The sequence below is a fragment of the Betta splendens genome, chromosome 13 (assembly GCF_900634795.4).
Source record: "Betta splendens chromosome 13, fBetSpl5.4, whole genome shotgun sequence".
NCBI classification, from domain to species: Eukaryota; Metazoa; Chordata; class Actinopteri; order Anabantiformes; family Osphronemidae; genus Betta; species Betta splendens.
The window spans coordinates 12,357,386-12,374,431 of NC_040893.2; the positions used below are offsets into that span (position 1 = coordinate 12,357,386).

The 17,046-nt window shown below is 52.3% G+C and overlaps 1 protein-coding gene across 2 annotated transcripts; it reads right to left on the reverse strand.

Moving 5' to 3' along the window:
* Positions 1-598: 598 nt before the first annotated feature.
* Positions 599-16,746, reverse strand: tiparp (TCDD-inducible poly(ADP-ribose) polymerase). Of its 2 annotated transcripts, none has more exons than XM_029171390.2 (7): positions 16,446-16,746; positions 14,456-15,481; positions 7,240-7,429; positions 6,767-6,954; positions 3,714-4,022; positions 2,524-2,781; positions 599-1,855 (listed from the first exon to the last, which is right to left on the reverse strand). In XM_029171390.2, the coding sequence occupies exons 2-7, from the start codon at positions 15,454-15,456 to the stop codon at positions 1,666-1,668; spliced, it is 2,136 nt and encodes a 711-aa protein (XP_029027223.1). In that variant the 5' UTR covers positions 15,457-15,481; positions 16,446-16,746; the 3' UTR covers positions 599-1,665. The 2 variants fall into 2 exon arrangements, with proteins under 2 accessions (XP_029027223.1, XP_029027224.1); XM_029171391.3 differs by lacking the exon at positions 16,446-16,746 and adding an exon at positions 15,839-16,260.
* Positions 16,747-17,046: the final 300 nt, after the last annotated feature.

Here is a 17,046-nt window from a genome sequence, read left to right on the forward strand (position 1 = left end):
AGATGAAGCGAAACATACAACAGGAAGCTCGTGCGAGAAATGAGAAGTGAACGAGCTGCAGAGCAGAAGCAGGGGAGGGGGAGCGCCGAGGTCCACGTGAACTGTCTGTGAGCTGGCAGCGACGGCCACAGAACCCGGCCAGCCTCCCTCTGGACCGCATTAGACATGGTGCTCAGATAATTCACCGCGGGGGACGGAGGGGAGGGAGGGGGGGAGGGGGAGACGGAGGGCCCGGGGTGGTGGCAGACGGACAGAGAATTCTTTTACGATTTCACCACCGGACCAGGAACGGAACAAACAGTCCGATCGCCGGCACCGTCCCACAAACTGCTGACTGGGAAGCGGCACGTAGCTCGAATTCAGCCCAGTGTTGCAATAAAGGCCATATGGCCCACAGCTATGTGGAGAAACTACCTCTTTCACTGTATGTTGCACGAGCCAGTAGTTCTGTGAAGGAGCAGTTTAACATTAAGGAAAATACTTTCTTAGTAATTTAGGAATTTCATGTTGCCGTTTAGAATAAAAAATCCACAATATTCTCGTTTATCCACTTAAACTAAATAATCTGAATTTAAAAAAAAGTTTCACCAATTAGTCATTTTCTCTTTTAGTTTCTTTATTTAATCAATGTTACATTAAACTAACATAAATAAACATTTTTATGAACAAAAGGCACACAGCTCAAATATAAACAAAGAGAACGCCTGTACAGTTTGTCTCAATCGAACACGTCTACCGTCTCAGAAATGAGCTCCAGAGTTGTTTCCGTCGGCGCCGCAGCGTCGCGTCGCGGCATTAAACTGTACAATATTCAAACCCCAGCGAGGAACCGAGGCGGTGTGCGCAGAAGGCGAAAGGAACGAAAACGAAACAGGAACATCACTGGCTTCATGTGAAACGTCTGCCTGGACATTCACAGTCCGTAGAGGAGTCCCACCGAACACCCGCGTCCATCGTCTGCTTGAAGAGGCCACAACGTTCATGTCCATGAAAGAAAAAGATTCAAACACGCAACACATACACTTGAAGAAAACACTCATTAACCTGTTGTGTAGGAGAAGGATTTGGGAGGGGGCTCCGTGTCGGCCGCGTCGCTATGGAAACCTCGGACTGGGAATAGGAAATCATTTGGTCGTTCACAGTACGGACAGGAGGCCAAGCGTCCTGATGTGGAGATCACTCACAGCCAAAGCTCTACAGCAAAATCATGAAGGGCCTAGATTTGGTTTTTTTTTCCTGCATTCGCAATAATCAGCTATTTAAATCCACGTCTGTCTGGAGCTAAGCACGAAGAGCGGTGTGCGAGCTGAGTCAACCTTGTTGCAGCTGTTGTCGGCCGTCATCCGCCTCTGAACGCCGGATGGAACCGGCGCCGTCCTCTGCTAATCGATGCGTTTCCCCCGTTCCGGTCCGCACCGCTCCGTTGTGTACTGGACTCCAGCTAACCGCAGACCTGGATCGGTTTATCAGCAAATGGTTCACATACTTTATTTGAGCCTGTTGTTGAGCAGCAGCTGTGCGAATTTAGGTCCAGTCCAGTCCAGTTACAGCAGCGGGTCCCAGTTAATTTAGCATCTGAAGCTGCTCCGTCACCATAACAGACCAGAAAGGAACTTTGAGGAAGTGTTTGCAAACAAATCCAGATCCAGGTCTGATCCGGGGGGTTCAGACGGCGACAACGTTGGGTACCTCCTCGTAGTAAATGATAAAGTAAGGGTAGCTCTGGTCATCGTTGAAGATGACGTATATCTGGGGGTCCACCCAGTTGTCCACACAGGAGTCATAAAGGTCACTGGAAGGGTCGCGGGGGTTGATGGGCGGAGGCCGTCGCATGGAGGGGTTTCCTACTGTGTATCTGCAGGGATAAAACAAAGAGGAAGCTCTCGTCAGTCAACTTAAGGTCATACCGAATTCAAACTAACTTCATACTGTTCTATACCTGCAGTTTAGAACATCATAAGTGCATTTCCAAAGATATTTGTGTGTGATGTGACACGTTTCCATAGCACTTCACTACAAACTGACTGCCGCAGCCCGACATAGCTGCTGATGCATGATGGCGGGAGCCAAATCAGCTGTTTTACATGCCGGCCTCTGGATTTGCTTGGCTCTTTAGGAGCCGGGAGCCGCGCGGGGCATCGCATGGTGCGGCGATGGTTTATGGAAGGAGATTTCCATCATCCAAATGAATGCCGAGCGCGCGAGGGCGAAGGGGAAAGCGGAGGAAAGCGGAGCGGGGGTACGTGCTGGAGAGATCCGCCTGTCAAACTCGCAGCACCCCTATAAAAACTGGATACGCACAGGCTAAAATTAGCAGCTAGGAAAGTATGTTCCTTCCTGCTAACACCTCAAACCACAGCGTGATGTAAGAGCTGACGGCTGAAACAAGGCTCTTATAGATGTAACAAGGATATGGGTGCTTTAGAGATGACTCAACCAACAGCTAAGGAGACAATTATAGAAAAATACAAATGCTGTGATTTTTTATTTTCAAAAGGGTGAGAAAGTTGCCCTCTCGCTCACCTGCCCGTGAGGACTTTGGCCAGGAACATGCAGTGGACTCCCTTTGGCGAGCGCTTGGAGAAGTTGTGGGAGTAGACGGCCTTGCGGGCGAAGTAGGAGCCCTGGCCGAACATGGTGGCGTGCTTGCCGCAGACGCGCGGGTCGAAGTTGTGCTTGCAGATGCCGTCCACCACGTCGGCCGAGGTCCCGTGGAAGAGGTGGCGCTCGCTCAGCACGCGGTCCAGCTCGGACAGGCGCCGGGACATGTACTCCTTCTTCCTGTTGGAGCGGAGACGGGCACAGGGGTGAGCCTTTCAAATCAACAGCGCTACAGGTGTCACACTTTTTCTGCCTGCTAGCTAAACTGTTGGCTAGCCTACTAGCTAACCTGCTAACTAACAGCGCACCCTGCTCTGAGCAACCAGCCATGCGGATGCTCACACACGCACACACACACACACACACACACACACACACACACACACACACACGCGCACACGCGCGCGCACACACACACACGCGCGCACACACACACACACACAGGCTGTGGCGGTTTCATGAAGTCGCATCAGCCCAAGAGTTGGAAGAAGAAATCAACAGCAGGCATCGCTTGCCCAACCATCTGTATACAGACGCACATTATCACACGCTATCAGTCATTGTGAAACCTTGCGGCACCAGTCAGCGAGGGGGAGTCAACCGTCACAGCTGACAGAACCGGGCCCGCTGCAAACCACAGCGCGCAGCCCGCTTTGTCTGCGAATGGAACATCAGCATTACCGCCGCGCTAGCGCGCCGCCGCGGACGGGTTCTCACGGAGCGCCGCGCGGCCGGGCCCGCTTGAACTAGTTTCCTTTCTTCCTCTTTCACTTGGTAAATTGCCATTCGTGTTTGTATCCGAGAGAAGACGCAACCGGGTCTGAGATTTTTAAGAGCTGAATAAATAGGTTACAGTCCCTGTATTTTCAGCTACAATGGGGACACGAGGAACTAGAGCGTCACTTTGGGATCATAATGTCGTTTAAACCTACATGTGACTAACAGGTTCTTAAAATACAGCATTTGCATTTGAACAATATCTCTTGAGTTACCATGGTTTTTCAAAAGCACTGGTTCTGAGTAACGGAAATGATTCATGATTTGAGATTGTACAACAGATATTTTCGGCGACGAGGAAGCGCTTTGACAAAGCGAGGCGATCGCTCTCTCACCTCTTGTACTTCTCCCAGAGGAAGGGGTTCTGCACGCGCAGGATCTTCATGATCCTGAACTTGGTCTCCGACACCGTCTTGTGGAAAAGGCTGTACACGGTGCGGTAGCTGCGGTCCTCGCGCGACACCGGCACCTGCAGGAAGTCCTGGCTCATGGTCATGGGCAGCCACGTCTCCGGAAACAGGCTGGGCGGGTTGGCGGCGGTCGGCGAGAGGGGATGCGGCGTGGAGAGGTCCACGGAGGAGGAAGAAAAAGAGGAGGAGGAGGAGGAACAGGGGAGCGGGGGCGAAGAGAGGCCGCCTAAAGTCCTAGAGACAAGAAGGAGAGAGGAAACGAGGCATTAGATGGTTGATGGAGACATTTGTATTGCACAGTAATAATCTATGTTCTGTAACTTGCACCAATACCCATACAATGGAGGAGCAGGATCATCTACTGTATCTTTACATCTGGACTGTTGCTTTTTTTTTTGTTTTCCAGCTACCAGCTTTATTCCCACGGATTCCCAATCGAGGCTAATGAAGACGCCGAGCGGATATCAGACCGATGCACGACCGCTCTCTACAGCGACGTGACAGCACCGCGGAGTGGTGCCGCTCCACAGCAGCCTTCAGCGAGCAAACAACACAGCGGGGCGGTGCGCAGAAATGAAACCCAGACACCAAACAAGGCGACGGGGAGTCGAGTTGGGGAGAAACAGGGCCGAGAACAAGAGACAGCGGAGATGAATAGCGTGCCAATTGCAGAGCTGTCAGGGAAGTGACAAAAAAAAAACGTCAGTGTCTGGCATTTGAGTCAATAACAGTGGTTTGGCTGTCAAGTTATCGCTGCCTCAGTGTAAATGCTGTTAGCCCCATCAGCTTTAAGAAAGTGTGCATGTGTGTGTTGTCAAGAGACTGTGATCAGTGTGATTCTGAGTCAGCGCCACCGTTTCTTCCTCTCTCTCTCGCTCGCTCTCTCTCTCTCTCTCACACATCTTGTCTGTCCGGCCTCGATCTCTCGCCTCAATCAATGTCTTTATTCCCCGACGAGATCACAGACGGCACCGCTGCAGAAAACAAGTGTGAAATGAAAAGGAACGGATAACAAGGGACAAATGGCGATGGGGGAGAGGATGAGTGAAAAGGAGGAAGATGAGGACGGCTAGCGCGGGAGGGTGGGGGGTGTTTGTGCCTGTGTGGGGGGGTTTCGTCTGGTAATAACGCAACGAGAGAGAGAAGAGATGACAAGAAGAGCAGCGCGGGTGCAGGAGGGAGCGAGTGCCAATCAAGCTAATCAACCTACACACACACACACACACACACACACACACACACACACACACACACACACACACACACACACACACACACACACACACACACACACACACACACACACACACAGGGAGGACACTGTCTTGATCTGAAAGCTATACAAAAAAACGGAACGGTTAACTGGCTTTTAGTCCTGTGATGCAACCTGCAGCAATCACACAGTGAGTGGATGCGAAGGTCCCAGATTCCAGCTCCCTGCAGTCACTTCTCAGCAGCTCCACTCTGCCACGCACGCGGCCTGGAAACCATTTAGACCCCTTCGAGCTTCCTCTCGCTGCGCTCGCCGTCTCTCCCCGCACGTCTTCCTCGGCTTCCTGCCTCCTCCGTGCGACTCTCTCACCCCCCCCCCCACCCCCACCCTCCCCTCGTGCGTCTCCCCCTCATCATTCAGCCTCCTGCAGGAACAGCTCGTGCTAGCGTTGGCTCTATGTGTGGGACACTGGCAGGACGCGGCCGGAGCAGCCTGCTCTGCAAGGGAAGTGCAAAGAATCTGCAAACGGGGCGACACGACTCTCGCTCGGGTCCAATCTGGTATCATTTAAGGACCGTCACGAGCAGACCAGCGCAGCCCGGCAGAATCACTTCGCCGCCAGAGAGAGAATGGCTGCTGATAAATTAAAATTCCTCCAGACTAAAAACACAAGCAGATCCCATCTTGTTCCCAGATTTCTCCGAGTCCTTCGGTGGGTTCGTCTTGGAGCCTGCGCGGCTGCTCACGGGACTGAGATCCCCCTTCTTTGTGCGTCTCTCGTCGTCTGTCTCATCTGCCCTGGTTCGCCTCATTATCTCATTTTCCGTGTCTCTGGTCCGGGCCCGTTTTGCTCTGCGCAGGCCGGCTCCCCCGGTCCCGGTGACTCTGGTCAATTTGGCAAACCTCTGCGCTCGGATATTCGTCAAAGTGGCTTTCAAGTCCAGCTCGGGCTGCCAGCGCGCCGCGGCCTTGGAATGCATTAAGAGGTGAGTGTAATTCCGAGGCGCTCGAGTATTCAGCCCTAACTGCGACGTTAGCGCTGTGTACGGACCTCGGTGTGCCTGCCCGTCTCCTGACGGGAACTCAGGACCATCACGGAACACAGAGAGCCTCGGGGACAGAGCGCGGTACATAGTGAAAGGCCAGCTTGGTTGGTGTGCGTGCCTGCGTGTGCGTTGCCAGGCGCTCAAATAGGGGACTTTGTCCTAATAAACACTGTGGGTTCATGCCCGAAATACCCAATGTGGGATCTGAGCGCTAACGATCGACGTGGCTCGGAGCGAGGGCAAACTGGGATAAGAGGCAGGAGTGAAAGATGGAGACAAAGAGCGACTATATATCAAGCGGATGACCCCCCTTCACCACCACTTAACTGAGGACTGAGTGTTCCTGCCACTTTGTCTCTTTATTATCGAGCGAAGCTCATCAGAACACGTGGTTATCGTAAACGCCAGCTAATATCCTGTTCGGAAATCTGAATTTTTGTTTTTTTCGAAATTCCAAAATAAACCCCGTGCGAAAAAATGAGCTTCTTGTTTACGTCGTCCCTTCTGGGCCAAACGGAGACAAAGGACCAACGGCAGCAGCTGAACACAGTGGCGTCTGAGCTGAATGCTAGCAACAGATGTCTCCATGCCGACGGTGATGATGCTGACATTTGTAGTTCAAAGGTCAAAAACACTGCATGAACTAATTAGTCCAAAGGGAACGTGAACATTCATTAAAAAAAACAACATCCAAAGCAGAATTTAATGGCTTTACTCACTGAAGATGGGGCGTGAGCATCACAGAGGACATGAACATGGGCCGCTTCTTGATCTGACGCCTGAAGCCAAAGACGGCGTTCTGCTGGAAGCCCTCCCTGATATTGAGGATATACTGGTTCTGAAGAGTAATGAATCGGACCTCCTTAAGGCCCCGCGAACTGGCCTCCTCGATGAGCTTCACCACCGGCTGTGGAAAGGAAGAGGTGGATCAGATTTGTTTTAATATCAGAACAAGCTAAAAGTTGGGGAAACAGCAGCATCGCAGTGAGACACAAACACCTAAGGAGGGGAAGAAATCTGTCCCGTCCGACAGCTGTATCACGGAGGCCGATGCGTTGTGTTTGCGTGCGCGCCCACGAATGCAGCCAGACAATTGATTGGGCAGATTGAACGCACTTTGCTGCAGCGAGCGGGCGCACAAATCAACACACGCACACACACACACACACGCACAAAGGGACTGATGCCTCACCTCGGAGTACTCCCTCCAGCCAAAGTTGTCCCTGCAGTAGTACTTCCACACCGTGTGACAGCTGGGGGTGGGAGTGGGGCTGGCGGTGGGCGCGGGCAGAGGGCTGGCGGGGGTAGACAGGCGTCGAACGCGGTCAAACTCCAGGTCACACGCTCGCATGGCCCCGAAGTCTAAGGTAAACACTCGGCTCCTGAAACACAAGGAAGTCACGGTGAATGAACGACACCTGCTACATGAAAACATGAAGAATCTCCCCAAATGTGGTTGTGACCTGGTGACCTTGTTTTTTTTTTTGTTTTTTTTTTTTTATTGGTCACGTGAGGCTGGTGGAACCTTTATTTAACCCCGGCGCCCTGTAGCAGAATGACCAAGCCTTGAATTGCTCGCTGGGGATGAGTCACGCAGGGTGACGCCGTGGAGCGACGTTTGTGCTGCATGTCAGCGTGCACGGGCAGAAAAAAAAGGGCCAAACGACCAAACAGAATGAAGATTACACATCCTGAAGCCAGAAATATAAGAAGCAAAGAGCTTCTGGGAGGATTTGATTTCATTTTTCAGCTGAGCTGGGATGCTAATGAGCCTGTAAACGATTGCGCGCGGTGCTATTTACTTTCTCGTGGAACAACCCTATTGACTGAAACGTCGACCTTTGCCTTTCGGTTTTGAGATCCTGATATTCGTCACAGACGACTCACTTGTGGAACAGTCACGCATCCGATGACGAACTGAAGGTTAAACAGTCACGGGCGTTTGCTGCTTGTGTAATGTACTTCTGCTGCTCCCTCATACTAATGCTAACGATCAAAAAGCGGTACACAGTCTGTAACGCCGCCATCTGCTCTGTGCACAACAGCATGTGCACATGTGCATCTGCATTTAACTCTACGCAGCCCGCCATCGAGCCTCTGGCAACTCATTTCTGGGTCAGACACACCACAGTATAAATGTGGGCATCAAACACTGGCACGCTATGCCATGGACAGGACACACACACACACACACACACACACACACACACACACACACACACCTTTTAGACTGAAGCACAACAAAACAAGAACACAGCTCATCAGTGTTATTGGTTCACAGCAGCTAATTAGATTTAATGTCTAGGACATTTTGACTTCTTAAAGGCCTGTTTGGGGGTTAAGATGTGATTTTAGGGCTGAGGTTAGAATTGACTCTTGATTCAGATTAGAGCAAAGGTTAGACGTCTGCCTTCAGCTTTGATGGTTAAGGTTAGAGTAAGCGGCTAGGGAAGGCATTATGTCAATGGAGGTCCTCACTTCAACGTAAGTACAAGACTGTGTGTGTGTGTGTGTGTGTGTGTGTGTGTGTGTGTGTGTGTGTGTGTGTGTGTGCGTGTGTGCATGTGTGCATGTGTGTGTGTGCGTGTGTGCATGTGTGCATGTGTGCATGTGCATGTGTGTGTGTCTGTGTGTGTGCGTCAGGGCTTCTGTTCCAGTAATGCGTGTTCAGTCTCAGATATTTCTAGGAACCACAGCTGACAGAGGTCATCTTTGAAGCGTGTGTTCTATTAGTTTAACAGCCTGCAGAAGTGAAAACTTCACTTTATAATGAGGACGTTCCAGTTTCATGCACGCTGTAATGGTTGGGGGGGGGGGGGGTTCAGTTTCGCTGAGGACGGTGACTCATTTGCACACACAGAAACGGTGACCGGTGTATTTACTGTACTTCTGCTAAGTCATAGTGCGAGTGCCCGTCTGTAAGAGGAAGCGAAACAGGAACGTATTTGCTGAGCACGTGTAGAAACAAAACAGCAAGTTAGAGATTATCAGCAGGAAGTCGTTTCATGCAGATGACGCAGGCGTTCACATCAGGTGTCGCCTGCTGAATTCTTTCAAGTGACTAACAAGCATTTTGGTTTCACAACAAACCGAAGGACGACAGAGCGAGGTGGAAATAGGTGGCGCTCGAACAACAAATTAAAACGCACACACGCGCACACACACACACAAAAGTGCATCTCGGTGCTCAGTTTGTTCCCCTCACTCATCTCTCTGCTCTGTATCATGTTTCGCTGTTTCTTCCTGTCACCTCACACTTCTCTGTTTTCAGTTTACTGTCCACAGGAGCTTGCGTGTGTGTGTGTGTAGTTGTGTGTATCCAAGGATGACCTACGATGCACCCGCATGCACACACATTCGCAGGCTTTTATTATGAGGAAGTTAAGTGATCTTTGTCACATTTACAAGCAGCCTTCCCAATTCGCTGATTACATCTGTATCTCCGGCCCGCTCGCTCTTTCACACACTCAGACAAAGACGGGTCCCCGGAGAGGTCAGTCAATGATTTTCCAAAGACTCATTTTCCCTCCCTCGCTCCCAGACGAGTTTATGCTCTTCCAAAAATAAAATTCCACCGGTTAAATTAGGTGCACTGAGAGAGAGAGAGTGTGTTTTCACCATGGGGGCCTATCAAAACTGAAAAGAGATAGAAGGCAGACCCCCAACGCTCAAGGCCACGCCTGGCAAGCTCACACACACACACACACACACACACACACACACACACACACACACACACACACACACACACGTCAATGTGTGTATTTGTGCTGCGTGTGAGAGCAGGCTGTCGCTGATGAAGAGGGAGCCTGTTCAGCAAAACATTTCCCTGAATAAATAAGTTAAAAACTCAGGGTTAATCCCCAGCGCTGCCTTCAGGTGACACACACAGACACACACCTTGGAAATTTCTCACGCCTGCACACACACAAACACACGCTCACGCGCGCGCACACACACACCAGTGCCCGCATACCAGCATCAGTCAAGCTATTGTGAACACCAGAGTCGAGGGGGAAGGAAAGAAAAAAACACGCGCACTTGCTCACCTTTCGCACGCACGCACACTCACACACACGCAGGCATTCTTTCGACGGATTCATGTACACACACGCAACCTTCATGCAGTCACACCTCGGTAAGTCAGTCAGGTCGGCCGAATCTGCTGACGAAGGTTTCCTACACGCACGCACGCACGCACTCGCCCCACCTTGATGTCACCAGTCAGTCCTTTGCACTCATCCGTCTAAATGGTCGGCCTCTCGCTTTGTTTTGAAGCTCTGCAGGCTGTAAATGACACAACGTCTGAAACACAGCAGACAGAGACCGGTGGAAACAACTCTGAGTGTCCTAGAACACGTATCAGAGTCTCCCTGTTCTCCTCTAAACCGCATCATTAGGCTCATAGTTCAAGGTGTCCCCTCTCTCTGAGGCTAATAACCCCTCTCACTTTAAAGCTCCCCGTGTAGGAAGAATAAGGGGAAAAGATAAATGGGTGTAATATTTAAAATAATAATTAGAAAAAAGGAATGGAGATAAAGAGGAAGGGGAGATACACTGAACTGAAAAAGGGACACTTGAGCGCGGAGGCAAAGCTCACACGCATTTAAATATGCCTTTAACACCACTTTAAGCCCTCGTGGGGGGAATTAAAAGGGACAGAAACGAAGGAAGAGAAGTGTTCATCCCAAAAAAAGGAAAAATCCAGTAAGGAACTGTTAGTGAGGAAGAGGAAGGGCTGGAAAAAGAGAGAGAGAGCGGTGGATGAAGGCAGGCTGCGTAACGCGAGGCAGGGCGACCTGGACCTTGGCCCTGTGATTCACGCCGTGGTCTGTCTGACACATTCTAATCACACGCATTATCTGACACCGCTCCTCCCCGCGCGCGCCATCGCCCCACGCGCGCCGCCTCCCAGAGACACAATCGCCCTTAATTGTCTTTGATTCGTGACAGAGCGAGCCGACGCGCCACAAACACACACTGGCAGACACGCACGGGGGCACACACCTTGGTGTCAGGTCACTCTGCCCCCGGCGCCCTGTGACTCTTTGTGTCAGTAATGACAAGCGAGGCTTTTATCACTGGGCTGAAAGAAACTCTCTCTCTCTCTCTCTCTCTCTCTCTCGCTCTCTCTCGCTCTCTCTCGCTCAAATGCATGAGTTTTGTCATGCTAACACAAAATTCAAGATGTTTGTTCGGGCTCTAAAGCCGCTCTCGTGCAGATATTACAGGAAATTGGAGTAATTTTGAGGGATCTGGTTGAGAATTTGTGTTTTCCTGTAAACAACAAACATTGCTCTCAAATAAGCCCTTAGAGAAGTAAAAGTACAGATGCTGGTTTTCATATTTCCTCTTCACACACACACACACACACACACACACACACTACAGCACGGCATAAATCTGTTAACAAGCAACGACTCCGTGGGGGATTATTACAGTATAACTTTTAGAAGTGATGACTGTGACGTTCCTCCTCACTGCTGAGTTCATGGCTGAGGCGGATTAGCCGGGCTTCCATTCTTGCTTATCATATGGATGGGATTAACCTGCGCTATGGATCATACACACGGGACCAGCTCAGCACACAACACACACACCCTTTAGTGCATTCAGCACGAAACCACACACACACACACACACACACACACACACACACACACACACACACACACACACACACACACACACACACACACACACACACACACACACACACACACACACACACACACACACACACACACACACAGCAGGCTAAACAGGCCTGTGTTGCCATACCGACAGTAGAGCTTGTTAAGTCATCTGCTGCTCTTTAGATCGCTAACAACGTTATCATTTGGCTACGGTAACCACGGCGACGCCTTTGCCCTGTGAACGGGCCTCTGTGCGTGTGTGTTCGTGTGTAAAGCAGCGACACACACCCAGCGCGACACAAAGCGCCCGGCGGCGGCTCCGCTCGGCTCCCGGAGCCCCCGAGCCACTCGCGGGTTCACCCAGCGCCGACGCGCCGCTGACATTAAACGGCGCCGGGCACCCGTCCTCCGCTCCAACCTGAGCAGTCAAAAGCATGTGCAGTCATGTGTTTCAGGAATGAGAGCGTTTAGCGTCATCATGGAAGACTTCGCACTGGGTTCCACTCGGTCGCTGTCAAACAGGGTTAGAATTATTTCGATAAGTACATGTTTTCAGAGTCGGTGCTGGGACTGCAGCTCACAGCTGTTAAAACTGGTACTGAGCCTTCCTATAACATCCCATAAACAGAAATAAATACCTCTCATAGCCATTAATACACCTTGAGCATTTGCGGTTGTTTGTACTGTGCAAACCTTTAAAGGGCTCGACCAATTAAACAAGACTTCTTAATTATAGAGTAAATAATTATTATAATCACTATAATAATGTATAAATGTATGGATAAATTGAAGGTGACGTCTGTGCCTCCAGTCAAGTGAACCAGAAGGTCCTGTCTGACGCCGCGAGAGCGTCTCAAAATGTCCGATGGAGTTGGGTTGACACCACCAGGTGCACTGTTTGTGCAGCAACCTGCGCTTTGAGTTTCAGTTGAAGACATGAGTCAACAGGTCGAACACACACACACACACACACACACACACACACCTGTGTGTTTGCATGCGCGCGCTGCTCGCAGAGACGTAAACAGAGGTAAACACAGCAGGAGGCCGCCCGAGCGTCAGGGGCGTGGATGCGGCAGAGCGCTGGGCGACGAGCGCTGCACTTTTAACCCCGGGCAATTACGTGACTAAGAAAGTGACTGAGAAAATAACCAGGAAAGCGTCTGTGGCGGCGATAACGCATTAGGGAGCCATTTGAAACGGCCTCCGCCTTGATCAAACAACGACCTGCCCTGCGTTTGCCGGTTTCAGGAGTGCTGCGACAGTTCAACCGCACCACAATGGCTGTTTGTTTGTTAGTACTAATAGTACTAAAGTACTAAACAGTGTGTCTGTACAAAAACAAGAAGTACTAAACAGTGTGTCTGTACTAAGAGTTACTAATCCAAGCCAGCTTCAAGACAACACAAATAAGCAATGAAAGCATAAATTGACAAATGAATGTGCTATTTTGTAGCTAAACATAAAAGTCAGCATGAAGAAGCAGACAGGGACTTGAATCGATTGTGAGCGCAACGGTGGAGAATAAACAAATGAAACAATGGGCAACCTTGGGTTAGAATAAGGTCAGCGGAGGCTATGTAGATGTGCCCTTCGTGCGTGAATGTGCCTGCTTATAGAGCACTATCACAGGAAGCAGAGCATGCTCCTTTATGTCACCCCCGTGGGCCGTGCCAAGAGAGAGAGAGAGCGGGCGAGCGAGAGAGAGAGAGAGAGAGAGTGAAAGAGCCGTCTATCTGTGTCTGCTGAAAGGCGTGCGTGCGTGTGAGCGCAGCGAGCCGGCGGGCGGCCCCGTGCAGCGGGTTCGTGCGAGCGCCTGCGTGCCGAGCGGAGTGTGTGTGCGTGCGTGTGTGCGTGTCTACGGGTGAGGGAGGGAGGTGAGGGGGAGGGCGGAGGAGCTGCCAAGTGCGTCTGTGTCAGTGACCGCATAAGGCAACCGAGGGTCACGGAAGTTCACGGCGCTCGGCCATGAGGTCCGCTGGCGGCGGGGGGCCCTCCGCCAACACGGGCCCCCAGTGTGGGGGCGTGAGGGGGGGGGGCAACCAGTCCGGATGCGCTGAGCAGCCAACGGTTCCACCCGGTGACAGCCTGTCGGCTACACGTGTGCGAGCAGCTGTGAGGTCACGGCTTTCGGTTTAGTCGGCGGCGGCTGAAACTGAAGAGGAAGCCCGGGTCGAGGTCTCCTGTTTCCAGCGCACCGAACCACGAGCGGCTTCGCGTTCGCCGGCAGCCTATCAGCTCACGGCACCATTGTTGCCATGTGGAGAGCTCCTATCGAGTGGCCGCACGGCGGCCGCTCCGGCGGGGGGCCCGAACAATGACGGGCCCCCCGCTCGGGGCCGCGCTGACCCAGAGACCGAGGCGGGAAACGGCTGCACGCTCTATGGGGTTCTGGAGAAACTAATACACATTACATTTACAGGGTCAGGCTGCGATTATCCACAGACCTCTAAATTACTAATTAAATAGATTAAACCTGGCTTTTTTTTTTAGGAGAAACTAACAAGTCAGTTAAAAGGTAATGATGGCTGTTACATTTTTATAAACTGCGGTTTTGGTTCCTGTTTCAACCTAATTGAACTGAAAACGAACTGATCCCGCTTCACACAGTTGCACAAACGCTAAACAGAAACACAGAGGAGCCTTTTTACTGGTAACCCTAACAATAGGACCCTGAACCCGAGGGGGCATGTCGCCGCGGCGGCTTAATCACCGTTTAGAATAACAAAAACAGCCTGCAGGTTGCAGTAAACACTTCAGCCAGACACTTACTGAAACTTGAGCCTGACTTGTTCATTGTCCGGGTTGCAGTACAGTCTCTCCAGCTGCTCCTGGGAGTCGTCCGCTATGCTCTGCCACGTCTGGCTGCTGCTCCGGCAGATCTGCCAGTGGTACGGCAGGACCGTGTGGTGGTGGGCACAGTCGCTGCCGTACACGCACTGTCCCTGGAGGAAATCCACACAGATGTCCACCGAGTCCGACTGGTGCGTGTGGTACTGGAGCTGCGTGAGCAGCTCGAACACCAGGTCCAAGGAGGCCTCTTCGCTTTTATCCTGGAATAGCACTGCTTTGTCGGGCGGCGGCAGGAGGGGCAGGGGGTCCCGGACTCCGAGGCAGTCTTTAACTGGAAGGGGTTTCGCCCCAGAGGTTAAGAGGTCATTGCTTTTGTTTGGCCCCTCTTGGTGAGGCGCCTGTGGTGCAGCTACGGGAGGTATATCCCCGCCAGGGGGTTTTACAGTCGCTGTGAGGCCGGGCTTCAGCTGAAAGCAGGGCCCGTCGGGGGTCGTCTCGGGGATCTTGGCTCGCTCCGTCTCCTCCAGCTCCGCAGTAGTATCGGCTATTTCCACGTCCCCGTCCCGGGCCATCAAGCCCGGCACTCCGGCTCCAGCTGCGGCGTCGGCAGCCCCCTGGTCCTTCAGACACACCTGGCCCATGCAGCTCTGCTTCACCACGGCCGCCGCGCACAGGTTGCCCGGGCTCCGGCCCGGTTGGCTCCGGGGAACGAACACCCCATCCCCGGAGACCAGCGCGTCCGTGCTCAGCAGGGTGGTCAGTATGGGGTCCTCCAGGGCGCGGTGGACGCATTTGGCCTCGAGCTTCCGCTGCTTCTGCTTCTTGAAGTACGGCTTCACCAGAGGTATCTTGTCCGGGAGCCCCACGATCTGCCGCTCCGCGAAATCGTCCCCTTCGCCCATGTTCAGGCTCACGCCCAGCGGGATCCCGGTCGGCACGCGCTCTGCGGGTTTCTGGAGAACGCGCAAAGTTTTATCCATGTTCTCCGCCGAACGCCCGGCCGTCCTGAGAGGAGAGGAGGAGAACAAGGAGGTAGTCATCGCAGATAATACATAATCCTATTTACTAGTGCGGGGTGAAGTCATCCCGGGAACAGAGACGCGACTCAAAGGCTGCCCGTGGAAACCCAGCTTTCCTTTCCTGGGAAGGAAAAGCGTCGCCCTCCGAAACGAAAGCCGTTCAACGCCGCGCGATAACCCGCGCTCGGCTGCTCTAATGCCTCCGCAGATAGGACCGCATCCAGCGCGGCGACGCGTTGCGGCTCCGGGGAACGCTAAACTTGCCATTTCGGCTCGGATGGGAAAGAAAAGCAGCTCTGACGCGGCTTATTGCAGTCATTAAGGGAAGCGGTAAAAACATTACCCAATCTCGCCGTAGGGAACTCGAGTCAGCAGCCTCGGATTAGGCGAGTGAAAGCAGAAGCGAGGCGTCCTTTTCGGCTATTCTGGCGTCTTGGGTGCCTCGCTAACGTCATGCCCGCAATTACGGCCGCGTCTCCGAGCGCGAGCGATAAAATCATCGCTACAACAAAACCGCTCTCTCTCCCGGGACCGTGTATTTTGATCACGGGAGTCCGATACGCTGCCCCCGCCGTCTACGTGCTGCTCACACATCGCTGCCCGAGCAAGTCTGCACGTAGGCTGCATTCGACTCAACACACACACACACACACACATATATAGACATATATATATACACACACACACATACACAAGGCACTGCGGCACACAAACGGGGCAGAAAGCGCAGATCTCTTCAACTACACCACTTTTCCTCTGGGCGAGAACGGCGCCTTCAGCCGAGCCGAGCCGAGCCGAGCCGTGCGCAACAAAAGATTTAAAAAGCCCGACACTGGAGAGCTGCGACGAGCGCGTACTTTGCCCCGGACAGCTGATTTTCCCCCCCTCCGGTGAACGCGAGCAGCCTGTCTGCGTGTCTCTAACTCGGAGACGGCGAAAAAGAAAAGTACCTGCGCGACAAAGTCGGCCCCCGTCCTCCGGGTCTCTACACTGTTCGCTGGGTAAAATCCTGTGCGCGCATCGGCTCCGTCCTCCAGTCTGGATCTAACAGTATCCGTGTCTGGACTAGGCTGTAATCCAGTTAGTTCGCTCGTGTCCCTGCGCTGCCCCCGCGGCTCTCATGCTCCTTCTCTATTTCATGCTTGCCCGTCTCTTTGTATCCTTTTGCTGGATAGGAAAGCGCAGGAGAGCGGGCGCCCACAAACCCGAGCACAGCTGTGGCGAGAGCGGCTCTGCCTGGCTGCCTCCCGGCTCCTCGCGCCCAGGCCCCGCCCCGTAACCTGGCCAGGGGCGGGGCTTAGGGGCCCAGTCCAGGAAGTAATAAAAAAAACGGTACAGTTAAAACATAGGGAAGTAGGTCAAAACCCGTAATTAATACCGTGTTTACATACAGTTGTAATGTGAAATCTCTGCAACATACACATTCAAATGTTTGGTTGAATATTAAAATGAATCAGTGCTTTGAAGAGTTGGTCTCGGTAAATTACACTGGGTATATGTTGGGCCTCAAACAGGATTTTATTTTGAAATATGCCTCTTGAATTATATACT

What these genes read in the sequence shown, in the direction of transcription:
- tiparp (XM_029171390.2), bottom strand. Translation starts at nt 15,456, where the DNA reads ATGGATAAAACTTTGCGCGTTCTCCAGAAACCCGCAGAGCGCGTGCCG. An exon ending in ATGCTCACGCCCCATCTTCA is followed by an intron (nt 4,023 to 6,766) that starts GTGAGTAAAGCC and finishes TCTTGTCTCTAG; the next exon opens with GACTTTAGGCGGCCTCTCTT. An exon ending in GCCAAAGTCCTCACGGGCAG is followed by an intron (nt 1,856 to 2,523) that starts GTGAGCGAGAGG and finishes TTATCCCTGCAG; the next exon opens with ATACACAGTAGGAAACCCCT.